Genomic DNA, 27,136 nt, shown 5'->3' on the forward strand with positions numbered 1-27,136 from the left:
CTATAAAATACAACATATAATGCAGTATCATGGTCGAAAAATAAATATTTATAATAACTATATAGAATTAAGTTGTAACTAAGCAAAAATAGCAAATCGAATACTGTAAATGAAAGTACTCTATCACAAGGTGGTTTAAACGAAAGTATTCAACAATTTTTCGTATAAAACTAAATGTTTACAAACATTGCTGCACTTTTGGTAAGTAATTATAATTAAGTTTTGGCGAGTCCAGAAAATTCTTATTTTTAAGTTTAAATTATGAACTTTATGTAAGCAACAAAATAAAAATCGCGTATTATATATTGCACTCAAACTTTTGACTATACATGTTATGACTATACATTTATATATATATATATATATATATATATATATATATATATATATATATATATATATATATATATATATATATATATATATATATATATATATATATATATATATATGTATATATATATATATATATGTATATATATATAAACACCAAATTACGGTATAACCGTATAAACACCAAATTACGGTGATAAAACCTAATTACTGACGGTTATATAAAAAGTTTCGCATCTTATATATGATAACGAATTTAAAAAAAAAGTTTTGATAAAATAAACTTTAAAACAAGACCAAAAAAAGTTTTAAAATATACTTACAATTGTGCTAGATTTCAACTTGAAATCTAGCAAAATTAAATTAACAAAAAAAAATGAGAAAAAAATTAATTTTGCAAATAAATAAATAAATGTTGTGCCAAATATGACGTTAATTAATATTATGCAAAAAAATTATATTTCCATTAAATATTTCCAATAGTTCTTGAAACAAATTCAAATTAAGATAGACGCAAGCAAAAGTGACTTAAGCCTTAAGTCACTTAAAACAGTTAAAAAAAAAATCCTAAATTTTCATGTTTTTTTACCAGCTTACCACCTTAAGTTAATTGCGAAGTCCGTAAAAACACCTCATTACGGACGTTTTGAAGTTAAAGTTAAATAATAGTGTTGTTACAAATATTAAATAATTCGACTGTCGACTAATTCGACTAATATATTTTCTAAAGATGATTAAAATCAACTAATACATTTTTGAAATCGACTAAGTCGACTAAAAGTCGATTTAGTCGAAATATGGGAATAATTTATGTTTTTGAAATAAGTTGTAACAAAAATAATAAAGTAATTTATATTCGCTTTCTATTTTTTTAACCTTATATTATTTAAATATTAATGGAGCAAAACAATATGAGAGAGGGGCCGCTCCGACAACGGGACAATTTATTCCCAGAACCCAATAATTTATGTACTACCTTAAATACTCGCTACATATCAAGTATATATATTATAATCATATCTAACATGTAATTATATAGATGACATTTAGAGTTTGGAGCTTCACAATTTAATTTTGCCCCAGGTTATTGAGCCAGATTGGAACAGCCCTGTATTAAAGTATTTATGAAAAATCATAAGCAACGAAAAGAAAAAAGATAGAAATACATAACCGAAAGTTTAGTTAGGTAGAGGAAGTTCGTGTACCTAGGGTCTCCTTGTATCTCCCCCACTTTATTTGAAAACTATAAAGCTCTAAGTAATAGTTTTCAATAGTACCCTATTTTGATTCTCAGAGAGCATTGCTACGGTATGTTTTAATCGGAAAACACTTTTGATAGTCTAAAGTAAGTTTTTGCCGCTAGTATCTTAGATTGTTATACAATCCTACTGGAAATGCTTTTTTATAAGTTTTTCATAATATATTGTTTGTTACTAAAGTATTAAATGCGATGTTCATTAAGTTTTCTCTCAATCGGGATTCATTAATAGATGGCATTTTTCATGGGGCTCTCATTTTTGTACCATATGTTTGTTACCATATAGTGCCATATAGTTTGCTTGTACCAAGGCACATAAGTGCGTAACAATAATATACTATATAAACTAGATGTCTAACTTACGGGATTTTATTGGACGAAAAATGAAGGCGCTTTTTTTTTGTGTTCATAAATATAGTCCGCCATGTTTAAAAAGGGTAAAAGCAGAAGCCGACGTGTGGAATAAAAGTTAAAAATGCTAGCCAAAAGTTTCCGATAAATTAAAGATAATTCAAAAACACGTTTTAATAATCATAAAGTACTTATAAAAGTATTTTTATGAGCCTATGTTTATTAAAAAGTATTATGGTTCATAAATAAGCGTCTTTCGTTTCACTTATCAATTCAAAACTTTAATCCCTTTCTAATCGAAAATAAATTTAGGAATAAATTATTAATTTACAAGAATTCTAATTTCCTCTAAACACTTGTATATAAATAGTATTTACAGTGGCGGCGTTAGGCGTCTGCCGACGGCCTCGCGCTTGAAGGGGCCTCGCAAAAATATACTAAAAAAAATTAAATATCTTAATTATAATTGATGATATTTTTACAAATCTTATTTTGCTTTGCAGTACGAAAATATGTTTATCTATCGGTTTTATTATCGGTATTATATTACTTCAACTTTAAATAAATATCATTTTCTATGTATCAACCTTATTCTCACTATTTCTGATAACATAAAAGCATTTTTAAATATTGTTTATTATTGTTTACCGGCTCCGAGGCGTAACGTATCTTTAACTATATAATTAACAAGGAATTAATATTCGATTAAAGATCTATAAAAAATTCGATTGTTTTATTCTATTCCATTTTTACTCGATTACTGTTATAAATAAAATTAAACTCTTTATTTAATTAATGACACGTAAATTTGAAAATTTAATTAAAAATGTTCCGTTTCTTTTATGATTATCTTGCCTAAAATTAATACCATAAAAAAATAATTAAAATCAAAACTTAAAATTCATGTAAGTACGATGTATATATATATATATAAATATATGTATATATATATATATATATATATATATATATATATATATATATATATATATATATATATATATATATATATATATATATATATATATATATATATATATAGAGGGGAGAGTGGGGTATTGGCGAACAGCTAAGCGGGAATGCGAATTAAAGACATCTTTTATACGAAAAAATTTTGATTGCGTAAGTTTTGTAAAGAGAACTTAGTGTTAAAATGACTTTGAACCTCTTTATTAGGATTTATTAATCTTTATTAACCTAACCATTGATGTCACCAAAGCCAGGTTTTTGATATTTCAATATCAACTAATAATCTAAGCTTGCCTCAAATTGAATCTGTATAAGCTGTTTTCTACCAAAACTATTTTTATTCTCTGGACCACGAGCATATTTTATATGACACATGTAAGGGGCACTCATAAAACTGTATTAAGTAATGTTATGACAACTACCCAATCTTAAAACTCTCTGTATTATAAAAGCTATATTGTAACTCCTCAAGGTCAATAAACTGAGAAGATGAGGTTATATACACAGGTGGTTCTTATACTTTCACGAGCTACACAAAAGTGTAGCTCGTGAAAGTATAAGAACCACCTGAATCTGCCGCTTCAAATAAATATTTGAAAACATTTTGACTCTACAAACATCAGCTCTTCTCTTAAAAATAGTTTTCAAATTTTATTTATTATTGTTCAAATTTTTTAAGAGTTGATGTACAGTAAGTAACACTGTGTATTAGGAAAACGCATTGAAATTTTAATTTTAATCAGTTTAGCACCGCGGAATAAAAAAGAGGATGGCAACCCTAATTAACGATATATTGTAGTAATAAAGCTGCAAAGCTGCAATATCTAGATAGCAACATGTCATAATAAAATAAGTTTAATCATTATGATAAATAAATTAGATCCAATACTAAAAATCAAATTTTTTAAACATTAAAGAATAAATGAAATAATAACGTAAGAAAAGAAAATCGTCTTAAAATCACTATAAAGCTTGTTATTCGCTAGATAGTTATTATTTCCCACCCGGCGTTTTAAAAAGAACTTTGCCTAAATTTTACATTAATAAAAAAAAATCTTCATAACTTTTTGAATGCTAATAAATTTGTTGTAGTAATCCCGGAATCAAGTAATCCCGGAATTTCTATAATATGGTTTCTATCATATTTTATATTACTGAGTAAAATAAAAGATTTCTATAATATTTTTTATAACTGAGTAAAAAAAAGGTTTTGTCATATATTTTGAATATTGTCGAATAAAGTATTGCATTGAACTTTTTTTGGATCGAAGTATTATTACCTTTAACGAAGACATTTTTGTTAAAGGTAAATTTCCATATGTAAACATTATTACTTAAGATAGCTTACAATTAATATATTGGGTCGACGATTTTGTTAACTTCCAAAACAGTTACTTTTAGTTCCCGGTAAATGCGGTAATTTGAGCGAAACTTAAGGTAACTTAAGTGTAACTTATGGCAACATTGGGTAAGTTATAATCTAAAAAGTAATTAAAAAAAAATTGACTACTATTATCGTAATTAAAATAAAAAATTGACTACTATTTTCGATAGAATGTGAGAAGAATTCTTACATTATCAATAACACTTAAGTAGTTTGCGTTTTAAAAGCATATTTAAAAGCATTTTTAGTAAAAAAAAATCATAATCCTTTTACAAAGTTAGCTCAGATTCTTTGAAAAATCTCTTTATACAAACATATTAACTATTCGTTTAGATTTAGATTCGTTTAGATTTAGAACTATTTGTTAGATTTATTTAACTGGTTAACAAGAATTATACTTACGTTTTTTAAGAACGTGGGACTTCATAAACTTAATTGTACGCGTTAAGCGTATTTTTATTTCATTTTATCACGTTTCCTTAGGGAAAATAAAACTTAAAACTTAGAAGATTATTCTGGAATCAAAGTCGTGTAAAAAAATAATTTTTACTTAATAATTAAGTATAAAAAAAAATTGACAAGAGTTACTGGTAACTAGAATTAAGCTTACCGGTAAGTAACCAGTAACTTACCGGTAAGTAACTCGCCGAATTCTATTAATAAGGTAATATCAAAGGTAATTAATTTACTTAATAGTACTTGTGAACGTAGGAAAGGTTTTAAAAAAGCATTAATGCGTCGGTGTATTTACTTTTAAGGCTGTCGACGGGTACCCGGGTGCCCACTCGGTTACTGCTCTGGTAGCATAGTCAAAAGATGGTAGGCCGTCTAAATTAAAATTCATTTAGTTAATTTTAAAGTTTAAAATCTTATAATCATCACTTAATAATTTCACAAACATGTGAATAAAAATCTTAAAGATCTTGTTGTTAAACATTTCAGTAAATTTACAGTTCTTTATCACCATCAGAATTTTTGAAGTTATTTGAATTTCATGATTCAGATAACCCCTTATTATTCCTCACATTATGTACAGCGTTTTTCTTTGCGTAAATCAAAATTTCTCCAACCCGTTTATTACATGGTTACTTAGACAAAACTTTTTTTAAAACCTGGATAATGGAAAATATAACTATTTTGAAGCTCAATCAAAGAAATCCATGTTTCGGTTAAGAAATAATATTTAAAATGTATTCAGTTTCTTCTTAGTATACACTTTGTTCGAAAAAAAAAATGATTTGAAAAAAAAAAATTTTTTATTTAAGTGCGCAAAAACATTTTACGAAACAACTAGAATGCGTTTATTCAAAAGCATATAGTTTTGGTGAACATCAATCCCACAACCACTTACGTATATAAGAATTTCTATTGTTTCTGAGCAATATTTGTCCGAAAATTAACCCCATAATGCCTTACGTTACTGAAAAAAAAAAGTATTTTTAGAACAAAAACTTAACGCTATTCTAACAAATAAATGTTTAGTATACTGCCGTTCTTATAAAATAGACAGTAACTCCAAAATTTCCATTCTGAAATATTCTTAAAAAACCAAAGAGTTATTATAGATAATGTTATTATTATAGATTATATTATATTATTAATATTATTATTATAGATTATCTATAATAACTCTTTGTAAAAAACAAAAAACGTATTTATCCAACCAGTCAGCTTAGAGCATGTCAGGAACTTTTAATATCATCCATTGACTTCAAATAAGAGCTTTCCTAAGATTTTAATGATTTTAAATTTTTTTTATTTAATTATCATAATTAAGCACGTCTTTTTGCTATGTACTAAAATTATTATCTGCACTGTTAGCATGTTTTAGGTAAGAAAGAAAGCAACTACGGTCTTTTTGCTTTGTGCCATGAGAGAATATATGTTAATTCCGGTCCTAAGTCCTTTTTCATTTTTTTTCACTTACTGTCTATTTTGTAAGTAGGGCAGTATAATCTAGTTGTGATTATTTCTTCTTTATAATCTACTTTTAAATTAATTGCAATAAAAGCACATTTAAAAATGGAGAGATCATATAAAATATATTAAAGGAGAAACCTTTTTTAAATTCAAGTTGTTTAAAACTCTTATATTTCTCTTTTATTAATTCCTATCTTAATTATGCTAATATCTTAATTATGCTAATATCTTAATTATGCTAATATCTTAATTATGCTAATATCTTAATTATGCTAATATTGCATGGTGTAGTACCAATACAGATAAATCAAAAAAACTCTTTAATATGCAAAAACATGCAATCAGAACTATATCCAATGAAAACCGCTGTACACCCTGCCAAGCTTTATTTACTAAGTTAAATATACTAAACATCTACCAAATAAATATTTATCATCTTCTAATTTTTATGTTCAAAATTAATAAAAGTATTATTCCGAAAACTTTTAATCCCTTATTCAAAACTAATCAGAATAAATACTTAACTAGATATTCAAATAACACCTATATAAAAAAGGGGTACCATTGTCCCAGTCTTTTTGCAGGAGAACGCGATAAAAGTTTTTATTTTAATTAGTTTAACGCTGCGCTCTCCTCCGTAAAAACCGGGACAATGGCTGTCCTAATATACAACCCAAAAGTTATTATGCGGCAACTGAGTTCTCAATTTCAATTAGAGGACTAAAAGCATGGAATAAATTACTCACAACTAAACTTAATACTCTACAATGTTAAATGAGTTTAAGGCTAAATTTAGACAGTTGTTACTAAAAAATGATTTACCACAAAGCTATTTCTGAATTGCAAAATATCCTTATGATTGATCGAAAGCTTAAGTAAAATTCTTTTTTTTTCTGTTTAACATTAAATAATCAACATATATATACAAGAAAAAAATAAAAATATGTTCGTAGAAACAAAGAAGACAGTAAAATCTTGTCAACAAGCACCGTTTTTGTATAGACAATAAAAAATAAAAACTGTTCTTTTTACAATGATCTTTATAAAATAAAGAGTTAAACAGACAGGGGCTCGAATAAGATGAAAATGACAATACGTCATCGCAATCTTTTCATAGAGCCCCTTTATACATTTTTAATAGAATATAGATATTAAATTAAAAAACCCTAATAGGCATAAAACTGCTGCGCTAATTAGTAAATCCAAAAAAAGATCAAATAAAATAAATACTAAAATAATTTAAATTACTTGGTGATCCCTTTAAGCACAATTGATTTTCAAATTTTAAAAAATTCCTTTTATATTAGAAACTTAAATGAACTTAACTTTGCCATACATTCGAATCCTTTTTGATAACTATTCCATATATTTGGTCCTAGATATGCAATGCTATATTCAGAATATTTATTGAAGTTTTGAGGCAGTTTATATGAGTTACTAATACTTGCTCTGAGATAATAGTTTTCATTTATGTTTATTTCAAACTTGTTATTAAAGTTTGCAGGAGAAAGATTATTATTGAATTGATACATAAAAATTAAATACTGATAGATATTTATTTCATAAATATCCATCATTTTCATATCTTTCATTATAGGTTTGGCGTGTTCACGCTTATTTTTAGAGTAAGTGATTCTGCTAGCATGTTTTTGTAGACTATAAATTTTTTTAAGTTTTGATGGTTGCGTACTCGCCCATGTTATGTTTGCATAGCTGATGAAGCAATGAATTAGTTCAAAATATATTAGTTTGAGACTTTGTTTATTGATATATGAGCAAACTCGATACATCATACCAATTATATTAGTGATTTTAAATTGAATATATCTTATTCGAGGAAGCCAGGATAAATTCTCATCAATAAAAACTCCTAAGAATCTAATACTGGCTTGTTTTTCAATTAAGTCATCATTTAAGATAAGGTCAGGCAACTTAAGAGGAAGGTTTTCTTCTTGTGTTTTTTTATGGAATAACATATAGTTTGTTTTCTCTGAGTTAAGTGAGAGTTTGTTAGCCCTAAACCAATTATTTACTTTATTTAGTTCTTTATATATCCTTGGGGGACTCCACATAAAACATTTAAAACTCCAGATTGTATATTACACACGTATTGTTTTCTATTGGTAAAATAACTTTTAATTCAATTGTAAGTTTTATTAATTATGCCATAGTGCTTTAGTTTATCTATTAGGATGCAATGGTCAACAGTGTCAAAAGCTTTTGATAAGTCAATAAATACTCCTAGAGTAAACATGTTTTGTTTAAAACCATCAGTTATTTGATTAACTAATTCAAAGATTGCATGCTCTGTTGAGAGGTTTTTTTGAAATCCAAACCGGTTTAAGTAAAATAATTTGTTTTTAGTGAGGTGATTATAGATTCTAGTATAAATTACACGTTCGAAAAGTTTTGAAAATACAGAAAGTATTGATATAGGTCTATAATCGGTTATGTCTGAATGTTCATTGCATTTATTTAAAAATAGGAATTACTTTTGCTAATTTAAGTACATCAGGGAAAAACCCCGATGATATTGATAGCTTAAGTATATGGATCAGAGTTTGGCTTAGACTGATTTTATTGAAAATAACTAAATCGCTAGTTATTTTATCAAGCCCTGGTGCTTTCTTTTTTTTTTAAAGAGGAAAAGGCTTCTTCGAATTCTTTATAGTTGAATTCAATATCATACATGATAGCGTTATTTGCGGTTTTAGGTAGTTTTAAATGAATCAGATGTTGGACTTATTTTATTAGCGAGATTAGGACCTACTATTTATAAAATATTTAATAAATTCTTCCGAGATTTATTTTTTACAGAATATGTCAGTGTTTTTAATATTAATTCTTTTTGGTAAAGAAGTTGAATTTATTTTTTTCCTTCCCATTATCTCATAAATGATGGACCACGTTTTCTTATTATCAGATTTGCATTTAATAATTTGATTACTGTAGTATTTATTTTCAGCCTTTTTGATAAGATTTTGGTAAAAATATTTATAATTTTTGTAGTTTATCTCATTTTCAGTGTTTTTATTTTTTTTTTAATTTATTATAGAGTTTTTGCTTCTTTTTTGAGCATTTTATCAGTGATTTATCCATCCCCGGATTGGCAACTGTTTTTGTCTTAATTTGTATGTTCTCTTGAGGACAGGTTTCATTAAAGCAATCTTGGAATATCTAAAAAATTGTTAAAAGCTTTGTTAGTGTCATGACAACTCTACACGTTGGACCACGTTTCTTGTTTTAGTCTAATCGATAATTCATTAGTATTACTTGTTTTAAGATTGCGTTTTTTCAAATTTATAACTTTTGGCTCACAATCAGATATGGCCTTTAAATTTCTTACTTTTATAAATATCGAAAAGTGATCGCTAATATCAGTCATAAATATCCCGGTTTCAAATTTCATTTCCAGGTAATTATTAGTTAAAATACTGTCTATTGCCGTTGCCGAGGTTTTTGACACTCGTGTTGGTTTATTAATTGCTGACAAGACATTAAATTTAAGAAGCATATCAAAAAAGGATTTTGTTTTCGGAGACTTTGAATAAGTTAGAGCATCAAGGTTCATGTCTCCAATAACGTATAAAGTTTTATTTTCTTTATCTATTTTTTCAATCGTATTTTTGATAAAAGTTTAAAATGATTTGATTTTACCACTTGGTGTACGATAAACGCATCCAATTAAAATATTTCGAAATTTTTTATTTATAATTTCAATGAAAAGGCTTAAGATAAATGCACTTGATAACTTTTCAAATTTATTTATGTCTTTGTTGTTTAATATGTATTGTTATGCTTTTTATTTTTTGATCCTTAGGCTTTGGTTTTGTGATCTGAAGTTAAATATTTAATAAAATAAAAAAAAATTAACTCATGATTTTTCAATAAAAATAAATATTTCCGTGCTTTTAGAAGAATATGTTTAAGTAAATAGCGCTTCTTGTTATTTTTAATAATAGATGTTTTATTTATTACTAATTTTACGTTTGTTTATTTTATATAGTTAACAGAAGTGCTTATTTTTAAATTAGACTTTATATTTACGGAACTTATCAAGGGGCTTGGCGATAAGACATATTAGTTTTCTTCTCGTCCCTGCTACATATATATCTTGTTATTAACGTACGGATTGTATATATTTACACGGCAAAAGCCGTAAATATTAAGTTAAACCGCAACCGTGCATAAAGAGTAAGCGCGTTTAAAGAACAAATATTCGTGAAAGATGAAGGATCAGCAGTTAGAAATGTGACATAAAAAAAATTTAAAATACAATCAAACAGCCTAAGATACATTTATTAAAAGATGTTATTATTGTTGACCTCTTAGTATCAAAAAGAGAATGTAATTTTATTAGTACTTAATATACATATATTTTTAAAGCATAATTTATTACGTCACTGTGCATAATTTATTACGTCACTGTGCGGCAGAAATGCTTCAAAACTGAACATTTGACGAAAATGAAAAAAAGGGTTATGAAATATTTTTTGGCGGTAATGTATAAAAGAATCTCTGGTCCTTATTTACATGTTAATTTTTAGGGTAGGACTGACCTTTAACCCTGTAGAACCTATAATCTGGCTCAATTTTTTAGTTTAAAAGATAAATCGCTTGCGTGAGTTACTAGTACTTCTTTGTTACGAGTTACTAGTACTTCTTTGTTACGAGTACTACTTTGAACCACGGATCCTTTGTTTCTGAGGCAAGTGCGCTACCACTGCGCCACGGCTGCTCTATAGTGGTAAAGCTGAAGCTTTTGAAATTTCCAAATTTTTTTCAGGGATTTTTCAATTTTAGGTTTACCGCTATCTTTTGGCAATGAAAAAATAATTTTAAAGTGCCTAAAATAGAGATTAAAAAGTCTTTAAAAGAAGTGCATTTAAAATATTTTATCTTTATTTAATTTTTTCAAACAATGCGCTTTTTGTTTATTTCCTCACTTAGATACAGTTTCAATTTTTTTTTATGGAATTGCTAATGATTACAGATTGTAAAACATTTTTTTTTTCTGCACTTATTTGCCCCTTTTTGTGTATAGTGGAAATGTGTCAGCTTCATCAGTAAAAACCAGGTAACAAAACCAGGTCATGAACGCTTGAACTAAAGGCGTTCTTTTTTTTTGTAAGATTTGTTTTGTGCAAGTTTAAACGAGTTTTGGAGAAACTTTTTTTCGAGTGACTTTTTACATTAAATTCGAATTACAGTAATTTATTTTAGTGAATCGATAAGATTACGTTTATATTATCACTTACCGGTTTTATAAAATCTTCACTCGAAATTACTCGAAAATGCATTAAAAACGTCTGACAATTGTAAATATTTGTTTAAAAAGCTATGGACTAACTTTTCCTTAGTCTAACAAAAGCCCTTAAAATAATTATTTAACTTAAAAATCAAAAACAAAAAAAAATTAATTTTGTCCTGTTTTAAAGCTATTCTGTGCGTCGCACAGTGAGTCAGAAAGGTGAAAAAACGGCAAAAATTATATAACTATCATATATAATTATGTGATGCATCAATATTATCGTATTTTGGGTCAAAAAATTTAAATTTTCCATTGAAAATAATTTTTACGCGTACCTACGACGCGTGAGGCGCGCGCATACGCGTGTAACTGTCTTTTACGCGCGTAAAATATAACCTAAATAAAAAAATCGAATTCCTTGATCCAAAATACCATATAAAAGAATACCACATATTTTTTATTCTAAATATTTCTTGTGCCTAAGGCTCGTACTACTTACGCGTATACGCGTTAGAGACTTTTACGCGCACAATGACTGACTTAATTTAAAAAAATTAAATTTCTCAAACCAAAACATTTATTAATTAAAAAGAAAAACTGGTTCGAAAAATATTTTAATATTAAATAATATTAAAATATATTAAAAACAAAATAAATATTTATCTTATCTAATTTTTCTTTCACGAAAACAAAAAAAGAAAACCTAATACTAATAAAAAGGCTTTATTTCATTATAACAGCATTAACAAAGATAAAACTTCAGGGGTAAGTGTTTTTCCATTTTCAACCTTGTATTTTTTAAAACAAGTGTTTGATATTACAAGATCACTTCTAATCAACAAGTACTGGTTTTTCATAACATTCTTTCTAGATATCTTGGCTGTATGGTTTAATCTAGCTTTGTGAATTTCTTTATTTAGAGCCTCTTGTGACTCTTCAGAGAAGTAAACAATTGGCAGTTCTAATGCCTCAGATATCTGCACACCATGTTCCAAGAGTTTATGAACAGTTGGGGGAATCACACACCAGCAATAGTTTTTGAGTATAAGAGCTGTATTTTCATAGCAATACTGGCCAAAACTTTCAGAGTTCAACTCATAACAGGAGCATACTGCTATTAGGATTGTCCTCAATCTAATAATTACATCTACTGCCACTCCCGTTATATCAGCGAAAGTTTCTGCATTTTCAAATGCTCTTCTGGCAGTGTTTCCATCGTTAGTGTTGCCAAAACTCTGTTTGGGCATATCAACTATAAGACTTAGCTCTTCTCTAAACCTCAGTTGAATGTTCGTTTTTTTACTTTTTACTAATGCTTTTTCAGCAGGGGATTTGGCAAAGTATTTTTTAATGTCAAATTTATATCCTAAATGTAAAATATATTCAAAACATCTGAGCCAGCAATGCAGAGTTGCATTGCTGGCTCAGTTGCAAATGCAGAGAAAGACCCAAAGATAAAGCTTTTTCATTGATTGGTTTAGATCTGATCAATGCTGGGTTATTAAGTTCACTGGGCTTAGCTCCGCAAACATTACATGATTGCGAGGAGAGAGTGTTAGTGAGGGCATTAACCACTTTACCATCAAACATAGTTAAATCTAGTTTGAACTTATATGTGATAGTCGTATCCGGTTTGCCTTCCTCTACTTCTAACTTTACTTCAAACTTGACTAGTCTATTTATTTCTGCTTTTAAAAGTTCATATTCATTTCTTATCAATTCTTCCGTTTCTTTTTGATATTGGAGATGGAGGGGTCTACAGTTATGTGTACTAGAGGGCTTTTTATTTAACCATACATTTTTGTTCATGATGGTTAATTTAGGTGGAACAACAGGTGTCTGGAAAAGACTTTGTTCATTAACTTGGGCTTCACCAATATTTGTATCAGTGTATTTTTGTTTATAGACACTTTGACTGGAGGCACCATCAAAACCACCTTTAAAATGAAGTAAACCTTTAAACCTCCCCCCAATTTCAGCAAACATCCTCATAGAATCTTGGCATTCCGTAAAAGTTAATATCCTTGTCAGAGTATGATTAAACATACCCTGTAGAGAAGTTGAAGCAGATGTTTCTGTCACAATTAAACCCTCAGGATAACATTTGTGTCTCTCATTCTTAATTTCATGAAGTGAAGGATAAATATCTGCATTATGTATTATCGATGAATTTCTAATAATTTGATACTGTTCATCAGAAAGGTCACACTGAATTTTTAAGCTCAAGGCATCTTCGGTTTTCATTTTTATCGGAAAATTTATCTTTTTGATTTTATCTTTTTCAGAGTTTGTAGCACTTTTCACAAGATCAACGAAGTCTTTTTTGCTAGGATCTCTAGTGGCTTTTTTTATTGAAGCTAATGCCAATGCTTCAGCAGGATGTTCAGCCAATTTGGCAACCTTAAACAAGATGATATTTAATATTTAAGCTTGTAAACTATTTTTTTAACTGGTTTGAATTTAATTTATTTATTAATACCTTAGATCTTCTGCTTCTATCACCTAAATCTTCCCAGTTCTTGCACTCTCTACCTGAACCTGATGCAACATTTTTTTTGTTAACAGTAATATCTTTGTTCAACCAAGTTCGCTCGTGTTCTAAAAGTCTAGAGAAGGTTCTTGCATACTTCCGCAACTTTGATCGGAATTTACATTTAAATACTATTAGAGTTTTCTTTAGATTTATCATTTCAGGTTTTTCAATACTTTCATAGTATAGACCCTTCAGTCTACAAAACTCACGTAGAAGAGCCTCGAGTAAGTTATCATGATTAATTCCTAACTCTTGAATTATAACTAAATGTATTCTTTTCATATTGAATGTAAGCAATGAACTATTTTAAGTTATTTTATACACAAGTTTTAATTTTAAAACATGCACTATGCCATCAAACGTTGCGTATATTGGTTTTTGAGGTTTGATAATTAGCACCATCTGCATGAGCATAAGTTTTTTTACTAATAGGAACTAAATGTATAAATTGTGGAATGAATGAAAGCAATGAACTAATATTCGCTACTTTATACGGCAAGTTTTAATTAAAAACGAAAAAAAAAAACACAAAAAAACCGAAGTATTTGAAAGGTCTTATTTTAATTGGGGCAAGTTTGGGCAAATGATTTTTATTTTTTCTGCTTTCATATATACGTGCGGTTTCATATATACGTATTTTCTGCTTTCATATATACGTTTCATATATACGTGCGTTATTTTTTCTGCTTTCATATATAATGTGCAGCCGTGGCGCAGTGGTTAGAGCGCTTGCATTATAAGCAGGAGATCCAGGTTCGAAACGAGCTTTGGACATATTTCGCGTCACGGTAAGGAAGGAGGCGTGAACTTCCTGGTTAAATGCACTTCCGCGGTGCTCTGTGACAAGACCGTTAGGACTTCTTGGGGCACCTAAAAAAAAAAAAAAAAAAAAAATATACCTATTAATGGGAAAATATTAAAACTACCATGGAATCTAGTGGAATCGTTTAGTTTTTAAACTAAACTCATAATTAAACTAATTTAAAAAAATCAATTTATGACACATTTTTGAGATCTCAGTATGAAAAACTAAAAACAAAATTTATTGTCAAAAATGTTGTTAGTAGTTGCCAAACATCTTAAACATATGACTTCAAATTAAATTTTGAACTGTTTTTACCCATGTCAATCTTAAAAGAGTGACACAAAAGCTAGATTTTTTTGAACGAGTTTTCCGATAAATAAAATAAAATAAATTAGTCTCGGAAAAAGGCGTATAAATTGGTGAAATCTTGAAAATTGTTCACAAAAAAGTTAATTAATGACTTTTAGTGGTATTTAGTAACATTATAATTAAATTAATTAATTTCCAGCAATACTTTTTTTATGGGGGGTTTTTGCGGTTTTTTATGGATTTTGACTCACTGTGCGTCGTCCAGTTAAATACCTATGCTAAACACCAGTTAAATACCAGTTAAATACTTTATTGACATCCACACAATATAGTAACCATAAAAATTGTTGTCGTAGACAAGTTAAAAACTAAAAAGTTCTCCTCTCATTTCACATCAGGGGTTAATTTATTATGATCAACAAAAAAATCAAAGAAAAGTTTTTGCTTTATACAAACAAAATTTTGTGACATTGTTTTTCTTCTTAAATTAAACATTGTTTAATCTCTGTGGTATTCCGTTCTCGAGTAAAAAGTCTAATTTTCGTGTTTTTTTTTCTTTTTTCTTATTGTTAAATGACTTTTTTCCACTAATTTATTTTGAATAGAATAGATAATTGATGAAATAGATGATTGATGAAATAGATGGTTGATGAATTAGATGGTTGATGAAATAGATGATTGATGAAATAGATGATTGATGAAATAGATGGTTGATGAAATAGATGATTGATAAAATTGATGATTGATAAAATAGATAATTCTGATGAAGATGATTCTGATGATTCTTGTGCATTTTTATATTTTAATTTTTAAGATCTTGATGATAATTTCATCTATTAATTGAGTTCATTCTTCTAAAAAAAAATTAATGTTCACATTTTCAGAAAATGACTTTAGAAAAAAATCGTCCAGTAGATGACGCAAAACCATTATCTCTGGGCCAGCGACACAGGTTTCGAAGTAGGGGGGGGGGGGGAGCACAATCGTTAATTCTTAAAAAAATGATCCGGCCCCCAACCCCCCTTCGGTGTCGTTGGCCCTGTATCTTTATTACTCTAGAGAAAAAAGTACTGCTAAAAATTAGATTGTGCTTTACCATAAAATGTTCTTTCTGAAAAGTCTAATCACAACTCACACTCTTTTAAATAATCTAATAACTCAAGAAAGCATCTTACACCTGGAGCCAACTAGGAGTTAAACAAAAACTACGCAGACAATTAGTAAAGTTTCTAATTAAACCTTTTTTCGCCACACTTAGTTTCTTATCACAAAGTAGGATTTTTTTTTTTTTTCTACAGGCCTATTTTTATTAGCTAAAATTTTTACTATCTGCATTGATAAGGATAGTACTACATTTTGATTTTCAAAAATATTTTTTGAGACACCCAAATGATGAAACTTAGTTTCAAATGAAAATAGAAGTTGCATCTTTTATTTGTACCCTATCATTTGAATATCTTTTTGTTTTTTCAATTTGAATAATTGGTTCTTAAAACTAAAATGATATTTTTTCATTTTAAACATTTTATAAAATGTTTATAAAAAGTCATAAACGTTTTATAAATTTTTACAATAGTGAAAATAATATGATAAATTTGGTAATATTAAAAGCAGTCAATTTTTTACAAAATATAGTAACTGATAAAACAGTATGCAAATAATTTGTTTAAATGTTTTCCGGTTAAATAACCGGTTTTACCTTATAAAAATTGAAAAAAAACATCAAATCTACAAACTTTGTTTTTAAATGAAGAGTGAATTACTTTAAATCTTCTCAAACGAATTAATAATGATTGCAATTTTCCACACTTAGATTTCCAAAAAAAGAAAAATTTAGTTTTGCATTAGTAAAAGAAATCGAAAATTTGCTCAGCCGGCACAAATAAGCCGGATTGAAAAAAGTATTTACGCGTATTAATACACGTTTTTTTTTATCAGGTGTTAATTCACTCTATGGAAAAAAATAAATAAAAACAAAGTAAAGTTTAAAGCGTTAATTTTATTATTATTTATTTCTCATAATTCAATTAGTTAATTATATTAGTAAATGAAATGGACATTATTTTCTAATTAAATCATATTAAATAAATAATAAAAATAGTAATAAAGAAAAAATTTAACATATATATTTTTTTCAAAATATATTTTCAAAAAAAGCTACAATTTCAATTCGGAGAATTGCAAGAAATGATAAATGACATTATCCTGCATTAGTTTGATGAACTATATAGAATTCTTGATGCGCTACAAAGTGCTATGAACTGTATAAAATTCTTAATGTGCCACAAAGTCGAAAATTATTTTTCTATAGTACAAATAGCTGCAGCAGTGCACAAAAAAATCGGAAAAATCGGTACTGAGAAAAGTTAGTTCTAGGTTTTTAGATCAAATTATTTAAACCAGATCAAGCGTATTCGGTTTCCGCTATTTTGTCTCCATTTTTGATATGTGATAAAACAAAAATGTGGAAATGGAGGCATTCATTTCCTCAGAATTTAATATTAAAGTTTTAGAGTTTTAGTAAATAAACTTATTCAGACATCCAAAAAGTTTATGAAAAGCTCATTAATAAGATTGTTTATTATGTTATTGGTTTTTCCAACAATTTCTGATTTTTGCGAAAACTCTGTATCTTCTCCTTAAAAATAGCGATTTCGTCAAAATGCTGTTTGTAAGGCCTACAACGCACAGTGACTCAAACAACAACAAAACGGCTATAAAAACCTCACAACTTTTTTATGAATTAAGTGCCTCTTTTTAAATAATATTGATTTGCTATGTTTTTTTATTTCAAAAGAAAAAATAATTTTTTATAAAACTTTAATTTTATATTTTATAGTTAAAAGAAGTGAAAAAATTGAAGAAAAGAAATCTGAAAAATGTGAGATTATTATTTAACTAAATTAGAAAATTTGAAATTTAAATAAAAGTGTATATTTATTTTAAGATAATCTTTTGACTATCAAATATACTAAAAAAAAACTAGTAAATCAAAAAAAATTCTTTTTTCAAATCCATGCTTTATGCAAGCAGAATTCTATTGGGCCTAGAAATTCTTTTTTTGTTATCTTTTGTAGAAGGAAAAATTACTGCTACGTTTTTAAATTTTTTTTTTATTAATTCAGTGTCCTTATGGGGAAATACAAATTAAATTTTTGTTAACTTAATTAACTTTTTTTGGTCAAATTTTTCCATTTCCTTGTATTGTCATCGAAAATGATTAAGTGTGCAAAATTTGAGCAAAATTGGTTGAGAAAAAAGCTTTCAAAAATTGATTTCAAATTTTGTGGCACACAAACATATATATATATATATAGAAAGTAACCTTATATAAAGCATGGAAAAAAAAAAAAGATTGTTTTTTTATTTAAATTTAAAGACTTCTCTAAAAAAAAGTGACAAATAATTATTTTTTGGTTTATACATGAGCTAAAAAAATAATTTTAGAATTTAAAGGGATTACTGCGGTCTCCTGCGGTATCGGAAGTTATTAAAGAAATACAAATGTTAATTAAAAACCTTATTTTCCGCCATTTTTAAAAGTATTTATTTTATCAAAACAAATGAAATTGGCGGGAAGCTAAATTTTACTAGAAGAACTTGTTCTAATATAGTTTTTAAATCATAAATATTAAATATAGTTTTAAAAAAAAGGTGCTTTTGTCATTATATACTATCTAGAAGTTTATTAAAATATTTAATGTCAATTTTGAAGAATGATTTAGTATTCGATAAGTACAACATGTTGGAAAAAGCTCAACAACTTTAATATTTCCTGTAATATAAAAGTAACTTAATAATATAATATTAATAATACAATTAAAACTATATAAAATTATTACTGGAAATCTAATGTGATAATTGTTAAAGCAATAATAACATAAAATTTTAAGCAGTTTAAAGTATGTAAATGTATAAAGTAGTTTAAAATGTTTCCTGATATATTAAAGATTTTATTAAATTGATGGTTCTTAAAAACAATAACAATGAAAAGATTAGATCTTATCCCAAATATACGTGAAGTAGGAGAGGATAAATTAAGATTTTGGAAGGATTTACTTAATGAAATGAAAAATACTGAAGAAATTCACAAAAGAAAACTTAAATAAAGTAAAGGTTACTATAGTTATATTTATTTCAAATGAAGAAAAAACTAAAACAATGTAGCCAAAACTACAATACATTTATATAAAAAGAATATCATTGGCTGCAAAGAAATTTTATGTCCAATAAAAATAGCCTTTTTGATTCTGGAAAGCCCCATAGACAATGGAGTGTTCTTGGAGAGCGAAACAAAAAGAAAAAGATAAAAGAAAAAGCCACTGAACATCATGAAGCTTTATCTTTAACTTTTGCAAGAATTGAAAATGCTGTTGGAGACCAAAAATGGTAGAGACCAAAAATGGTGATGAAACTTTGCATAAAACCTTTCCCATTAAAATGAGCGTAGAGAAAGCTCTTGCATTAAAAATAAACACTGATCACAGAGATAAACAATATTAAATGATCAGAAACTCAGCTTTTGTACATAATGTACGTATTTAATAATTTTTGATTTGGATATTTAGGTGCCCCAAGAAGACCTAACGGTCTTGTCACAGAGCACCTCGGAAGTGCATTTAAATAGTAAGTTCACTCCTCCTTCCCTACCGTTACGCGAAAATATGTCGTTTCGAACCTCGATCTACTGCTTCTAAAGCAAGTACTCTAAGCACTGCGCCACGGCTGCCAATCTTTATCCTACCTTGCACGATATTATCTTGGAAAAATTGAAATGCTATTCTGAAAATATACATTTTTCTGAAACTTCAGCAAAGCGTACTCTTCAAAGCGTGTTAGATCACACTGTTAGTAGAATAACTGAAATGATTGATATGTCGGAATGTGATCAGGTAACAAAATATTTGGAATATCAAAAAATTGGTTTTGATAAAACATCAAGTCAAAGTATATATAAGCAGAAATACGAGAAAAGCAACATAATTATAGAACTTAAGCATGAAGAAAATCTTTCCAATACAACTTTTGTGTCTTTATTGCTCAAAGTAGGAGACAAAATTTGAAAAAATGGAAATTCTTCAAGTTGTCACTTTTGTAGATCTCTTCATTTACAACATAAAAAAGAGAGTACAATTTTATTCAGAGAAGCAGAATCAGATAAAAAAAAAAAAAATACCTTAAAGACTTTTCGCAAAGTTTTTAATATTTTTTTTTTTTTTTTTTTTTTTTTAAATTTTAGTTTACATTATTTACATGTCGTAATTTACATGTAATATATAAATATATAAACTTGGAATCTGGAAGAAGATCACAACGATCTTGTCGCCAGAACCATATAAAAATTACAATATAAATATAATATAAAGTAATACAAGTAGATTATGACAAAATAACAATCCAAAACATTTCAAATAATAAATCGTTAAAATAACATCTCAAAAATATTTCAATATATTATCCGTTGAGAAAATAATATTCTTTAATTTGTTTTTAAAAACAGAAAAAGAGATAGATGAATCAAAATTAGGCTGGACAATTTTATTCCAGAGATAAGGTGCTCGATAATCTATACAAAATTGATTAAACTTTGTTTGACAAAAGGGTTCATTTAAATAGTTTTTATTTCGCAAACTATATTTATTCTTTTCTTTAAAGGTAAATAGATCTTTAAAAACATGTAATAAAGGGTTGTTCATACAACAAAACGTAAAACATAAAGTATTATACAAATTAAGTTCAAATACGTTTAATACATTCATTTCTTTGAATAAAGGTTTTGTATTTGAAAAACGATTTAAAAAATGTATTATTCGCATTGCATGTTTCTGATGGCGGTAAAGACATTGCAATTTACTTTTACCTGTACTTCCCCAGGCAATATTTGCATAGTTTATATAGCTATGAATAAATGAGTAGTATAGTTGTTTTAAATTATTTTTATTTAAATAATTTCTGGCCTTATAGAGGATTCCAATACTTTTCGCAACTTTTGTTGATATATAATCAATATGAGTTTTCCATGTCATATTTTCGTCAAGATAAATACCTAGGAATTTTAAAACGGAATCTTTTTTTATTTCTACTTCATCAATATAGAGTTTTGGTAAATCATTGGGCAAAAAACGCTTTTTTATTGAGGAGTGGAAAAGGATCCACTTTGTTTTGTCAATATTTAAGGTTAGTTTGTTGCATTTAAACCAAGTCGAAATTTTTATAAGTTCTTCGTTCATATTTAAAAAAAGTTTGTTAATGTCTTTGTTTAATAAAAATAAATTTGTATCGTCTGCAAACATGATGCTCATAAGGTTCGAGGCCTTATTTAGATCGTTGATGTATACTAAAAAGAGAAGTGGACCAAGTATATTGCTGGAAGAATTGTGGAATTGTGGAATATTGCTGGAAGAATTGTGAAATTTAATATCAGCTATAGAAATGATCTTACAATGTTTAATAATTAAGTAGTCAACCCACTTACAGAGACAAAATCCACTCAATCCTGCAATGTTTGCAATGTTAAATCAAACAAAATGAACAATATTGATTTAGTAAAAGCAAAAACTGAACACAAGTCAGCCTTGGCTCTCGGAAACTTGGTTTTGCACTGCTGGATAAAGTGCTTGGAGTTTATTCTTTATAAAATGGAAATTAAAAAGTATAAGCCAAAAACAATTGAAAAGAAATTATCTGTAAACTTAAGAAGGAAAGAGATTCAGGTACTCTTCAGAGAACGGTTAAGTCTATATGTTGACATGCCTAAAGCTGGATTCGGCAATACCAATGGCTGCCAGAAAAGCATTTGAAAATAATGAAGTACTTCCTGAAATTACTAAAGTTGATTGTGATATAATTAAAAGGTTGCATAATATTCTCATAACCATATCTTTGCGGAGTTATCTGCATAGTTCTTCTATACCACATAAGCTACCTTTGTCAATCTGGGTATATTCGGAAGATGCACTGGAGAATTTAAATATAACAGATAAGAAATACGCCAAAAATATCAAGGTTAAATACTACGATGAATCAGATGTACTACCTACTAATAAGATCAAATCCAAAAGTATCAAGCATATCTTTTAGAGAACATAAGAGTTATCGAGAAAAACCGTTACCAGATGAAGTTATTAAACTAATTGTAATATAAATGATAAAATAAATGATAAAATAATTTTTTTTCTCTTAGTATCAACATCATTTAAAAACCATTTTTATAAAAATATCTAGTAGATTAATGTATCAAGATAATGTGCTTGTCTTAAAGATTCTAAAATTTAAAAAAACTATTTTGTATGCGTATAGCCAATTTTAACGCGCGCATAAATGCGTGAGCGCGCACAGTACGCGTCGAAGCTGCGCGTAAAAAAAGTTTTTATTAACAAATTTTGAGCCAAAAATAATTATTTCAACATGTAACATGTTTTTTTTACGAATTATATCAAATTTTATTGAGTTTTTACTGTTTTTTTTATTGTCCTGAGTCACTGTGAAACGATTCAGATCAGCAGTTCAGTTTTCTGTTTTTTTAATTTTGAATCATGGTCTCCATAATTGAAATATTAAAACAATAAAAAAAGAATTATTTTAAGGATACGTTACATAGTTTTAACCATTAGTAATTGAAATGTATTTCAGGAAACAATAAAGCATAGAGAGTTTAAAGACTCCAATGTCAATTTGGATTGTCAACAATTTTTTAACCACTTTGTCAAATCTCTCCATGATAGTGCTCCAGGTAATAGTCATATATCGCAGTCTCTATCAGGTCCATTTTTTGTAAAAGTACGTTCACTTTCGCTTTGGTTTCTGTATTTTGGAGTCTTGATTTAGTGCTATTAGGGCTTTCTATTACAGAAAAAGGAAATATGTATTTATAATAAACGAAATATGTTTCATAAACGTATTACAAAGAAGCATAATAAAATAATCATAATGGAAGAACTGTTTATTTAGAACAGGTACTTTTACATGTATTTTTATATTAAACGTAGTTCTGATAAAGAATCTTGTAAACTTTCACGCGTACTGGCCAACGCGTTTGTAAAAGATTTTTTGGAACTTTCAAATCCTTTTTATTCAAAGATTGAGTACACTCCTTTGATGAGTTGCATAAGCAGTTGAAAAGTTTCATTAGAAAGCCGAAGAAACCCACTGCTTTAATTCAGCCGCACTTACTCCAACAAGTTTCAAGAAGTAATGGGATGTTTTTTTTATTCAGTGAGGCGGATAATCTCTTTAATTTTTGCTTAAAGTCGTTGTAGCTATCTGACATGTTGCTGACATTGTCATAAGATTTTCCCCGACAACTTTTGTATTATTTCCATGCTATTAAAATTTGTTCAAAACAACTTTGAACATTTCAGTGGAAGAATGGCTATACATGGGAATAAAAGTTAAGAATCTTTCAACGGGCAATCCATCTAATAAAGCAAAAAAGGGTGCGAGGGTTTAGTAGTTTGACAATTTCTTGATAAGGAGGAGGGGGATTACTTTAATTTCTAATAATAATAATATTTTATAAAGTTTACGTATCCGAGTACGCGCTCATATGACATTCATTCGTGTAGAAGATTTGTGTAGAAGAAAATGCATACAAAAATCGTTCTAAATTTTTTTAATAAAAATGAAATTGAAAAAAAAACATTAAAAAAACATTAACGAAATAGCAATTTATTCTTTGATTGTTTCTTGAGGTTGTAATAGTAAGCTCGCATTTTATCAAGTCTGCTGTGAGTATCTTTTTTTTCCTCTGGGCTATTTTCGCTTTGTGGCTTGTGTTATGTAGTTACCGTTAAAAACTAAGTATTTATGGAGTAAATATATAGAGTAAAAGCGGGTCACACTATTTTTTCAATCATTCATTGAAATATTTAAATAAAACCGAAACGGATAGGAATATCTAAATAAATTAAATCATCAGACGTAAGAGGATCTCCTCTATTTAAATATGTTATGAAATAAGTTCAAAGTCATTTTTCAGTCATTTTATTTTTACAAAAGTTTAAAAGAGAGTCTTAAATATTTGCTTTTTCTTTTTATTTGCTATCGTATATTATTACGATACGTAATAATAATTAATAAAAAATAATAAAAATTTAATAAAAGTTTTTAAAAAAATAATTAGACCCCTATCTTGTAGAAAATTAAATTTTAATACTAATTACATAATTTTTTTTGTTTTATTATTAAAAATTAAACAAAAAAGAAAACGAATATTCAATTTTTTCTGGTAAAACCGATCATTTACATATTTACTTTAAATTAAATAAGTATCTATGTAAATCAAATGTTTGGATTTTCCAATGTGTTAGTTACGGTTTCTTCCTATATAAAATTTTTTAACAATAATGACTAAATAACATTTATTAATTATTCACTTTAACCATTCTTAACTCTAATAGGTTGCCAGTGACAAATCCAGGATTTTTTGCTGCTTGAGATAGCTAACTTCCAGGCATGGAGCAAACTCCATACATATGTATGTTTATACTTATGTCAATTAATAAGGCTTTGCAATAAAATGCGATGATTGAAGGCTGGAAACGAAAAAACCCTTTGACTTTATTCCTTCATCACGCCCTCCCTCCCCCAATTTGAAGGGCAACAAGTTGATAAAATATATTCTGTACTATTTTCAACTAGACATATATTCATCGATAAATTTTAAGCTTCATAATATTATCTTACAGTTTTCAAAAGTTATGACCATTTAAAATTTGTAACCCTCTCAAGTTGAGGGGGACTTCAAACATCAAAAAATACTGGATCCGTCACTGTTGGTTGCAAGAACAACAACAATGTTTTAATGGAACAGGATCTCTAGTACTGCGAGTACTCTCGCAACAAACAGAGTCAATGATGGTGCATACGTTTAAGTTCGTTTGTGAAATTGTTAAATACGAAATGATATCATGATTTCATATGAGATTTCAAATATGATTTCATATGAGATTTCAAATGATGTCATGAGTTCATATGAGACTACCTTTATTATACAAATCAGACCTATTTAAAAATAGCAGGCCTGGCAAATTGACTGTTTTTATGAATTTATAAATTGATGGTCTAAAGAAATTTTACAAGAAAAACTCGCAATTTAGAATCTGCCGGAGCTGCTTCTTTTTACGCAAGAAATAGTTGACAACTATTTTGAAGATGCCACAAACAATACCAATTGTCTGGTAAGTTCTGGTTGTAATATTTGGAATTGCAATAAAATGGGTTTCTGTGATAAAAAAAGGCAATGCAACTGGAGTATGGTAAAAAGGTGCAACACGTGTTTTGAAACTCACTGATAACAAAAAAAATCCATTATACAGTAAAAATGTAATACGCTTATCTTTAATGCTGATGGATAATTTATATCTCCATTTGCGATACTTTGAGCTGAATGGGCTTTAGGTGGTCTTAGATAAAGAATATTTTCCTCCGTTACTCAAACAGGTATATGAGAACGGCAAATTTTTTCCACGTTTGCACGCTTTTGGTAGTTTTCAACATACTGGGTTATTTACACTTAACAAAATTGATCAACAGGCATTAACCATCTCAGAAACGTTTTATCAACCAATGTCTTCAATGCCACTGCCAACATTAAGGCCTTTGACATTATCTTCTGAACCAGCTACAGCAGCATTGAGGTTTAACAAGTAAAAGCAAGAATAACAAACAAAATGGAAAATGAGATAAAAAGTTTTTTTTAAGAGAATAAAATTAAAAAAAAATATAGTCAATATATATATATATATATATGTATATATATATATATATATATATATATATATATATATCTATATATATATATATATATATATATATATATATATATATATATATATATATATATATATTGTAGTTATTAAGGTGCTCCAAGAAGTTCTTAAACTCTTATCACAAAGCACCGCAGAAGAGCATTTAACTAGGAAGTTCACGCCTCCTTCCTTACCAATGCTGCTAATTGGGCTAGAGCCGGCACCAAACCTTGGACTTCCTTGTTCTATGCCAGAACTCTAACCATTTCGCCACGTCTCCAATATTCCAAAAATTGCTGGCCAATATATTACAAAACTTGGTATTGTAGATCATCTCAAAAGAAAAGAAGAAGTTTAACAACTCAAATAGCTGAAAAATAGCTAAATAATTTAAAACCATCAACTCGTAATGCAATTGCAGAATCCTGCAGAAAAAGAAGTAACTCAAAATAAAAAAAAACAATTTTATCACCTTCAGCCAAAAGAAGAAATGTTATTAAATGCAGAAAGTGTAGAAAAGAATTATATTCAGACATGATGTCAAGTGAGAATCCAAATTGTAACACCTGGCTCTGCAACGAAAACATTTTTGCTAAAAAAATTTTGTAATGGGTTCAAAAATGTTTTGTTGTAAAAAATATAAAACTTAAACCTTTTATTATTTCGGTATGCTATGTTAAATATTTTTAAATGTAATAATGTTAAGTACTTTTAGATATAAAAAATTTTTAATTTATTATATGTATTTTTTATTGATCGGTTTTAACAGAAAAATTTTTTTTTTTTTCTTTTGGTTTTTGTATTTTTCAAATACAATTAAAAAATAAATAATTTGTGTTTTGGTATTTTTTATATTGAAAAAAAAAAAAGTTAAAAATTTTTGAAAAAATAATAAAGTTATTTTATTTTTATTGTTCGGTTTGAACCGGTTTTACTTTATATAGCCATGGAAGTATAGAACAGATGGAAGTTCATCAAAGCAATTTCAAGTCGTCTCGGGAGGATGCCTGTAACCGACTTAAAAAAACAAGTTTCACTGGATAAAAAACAACAAATTCATTGAAATGATTTTTTTTTAAACATTAAAAAAATAATTATTCTGAGGATACGCTACATAGTTTTAACCATTAGTAATTAAAATTATTCAACGAAAGGTTTATTAAAACTCAGTAATTAAAGAGAACCACTTTATTTTGAAAGCATACGTTAGTTTAAGCTTCTTATCTTGTTTCAAATTATAACACGACATTTGATTAAAAAGACAACTAAAACAAT

The 27,136-nt window shown here is 27.6% G+C and overlaps 1 protein-coding gene across 2 annotated transcripts in view; it reads left to right on the forward strand.

The window, feature by feature from the left end:
- The first annotated feature begins 93 nt into the window (after positions 1–93).
- LOC124807937 (achaete-scute complex protein T3) overlaps positions 94–27,136 on the forward strand; it is a 31,925-nt gene continuing 4,882 nt past the window's right edge. Inside the window, exons 1-2 of one of the 2 annotated variants that reach the window (XM_065812369.1) lie at positions 110–201; positions 17,953–17,994. In XM_065812369.1, the coding sequence (XP_065668441.1) occupies positions 175–201; positions 17,953–17,994 (69 nt within the window). In that variant the 5' untranslated portion in view covers positions 110–174. Of the gene's footprint in view, positions 202–17,952; positions 17,995–27,136 lie in introns of both variants that reach the window. The other variant, XM_065812370.1, reaches the window with a different exon arrangement.

The sequence above is a fragment of the Hydra vulgaris genome, chromosome 12 (assembly GCF_038396675.1).
Source record: "Hydra vulgaris chromosome 12, alternate assembly HydraT2T_AEP".
Lineage (NCBI taxonomy): Eukaryota > Metazoa > Cnidaria > Hydrozoa > Anthoathecata > Hydridae > Hydra > Hydra vulgaris.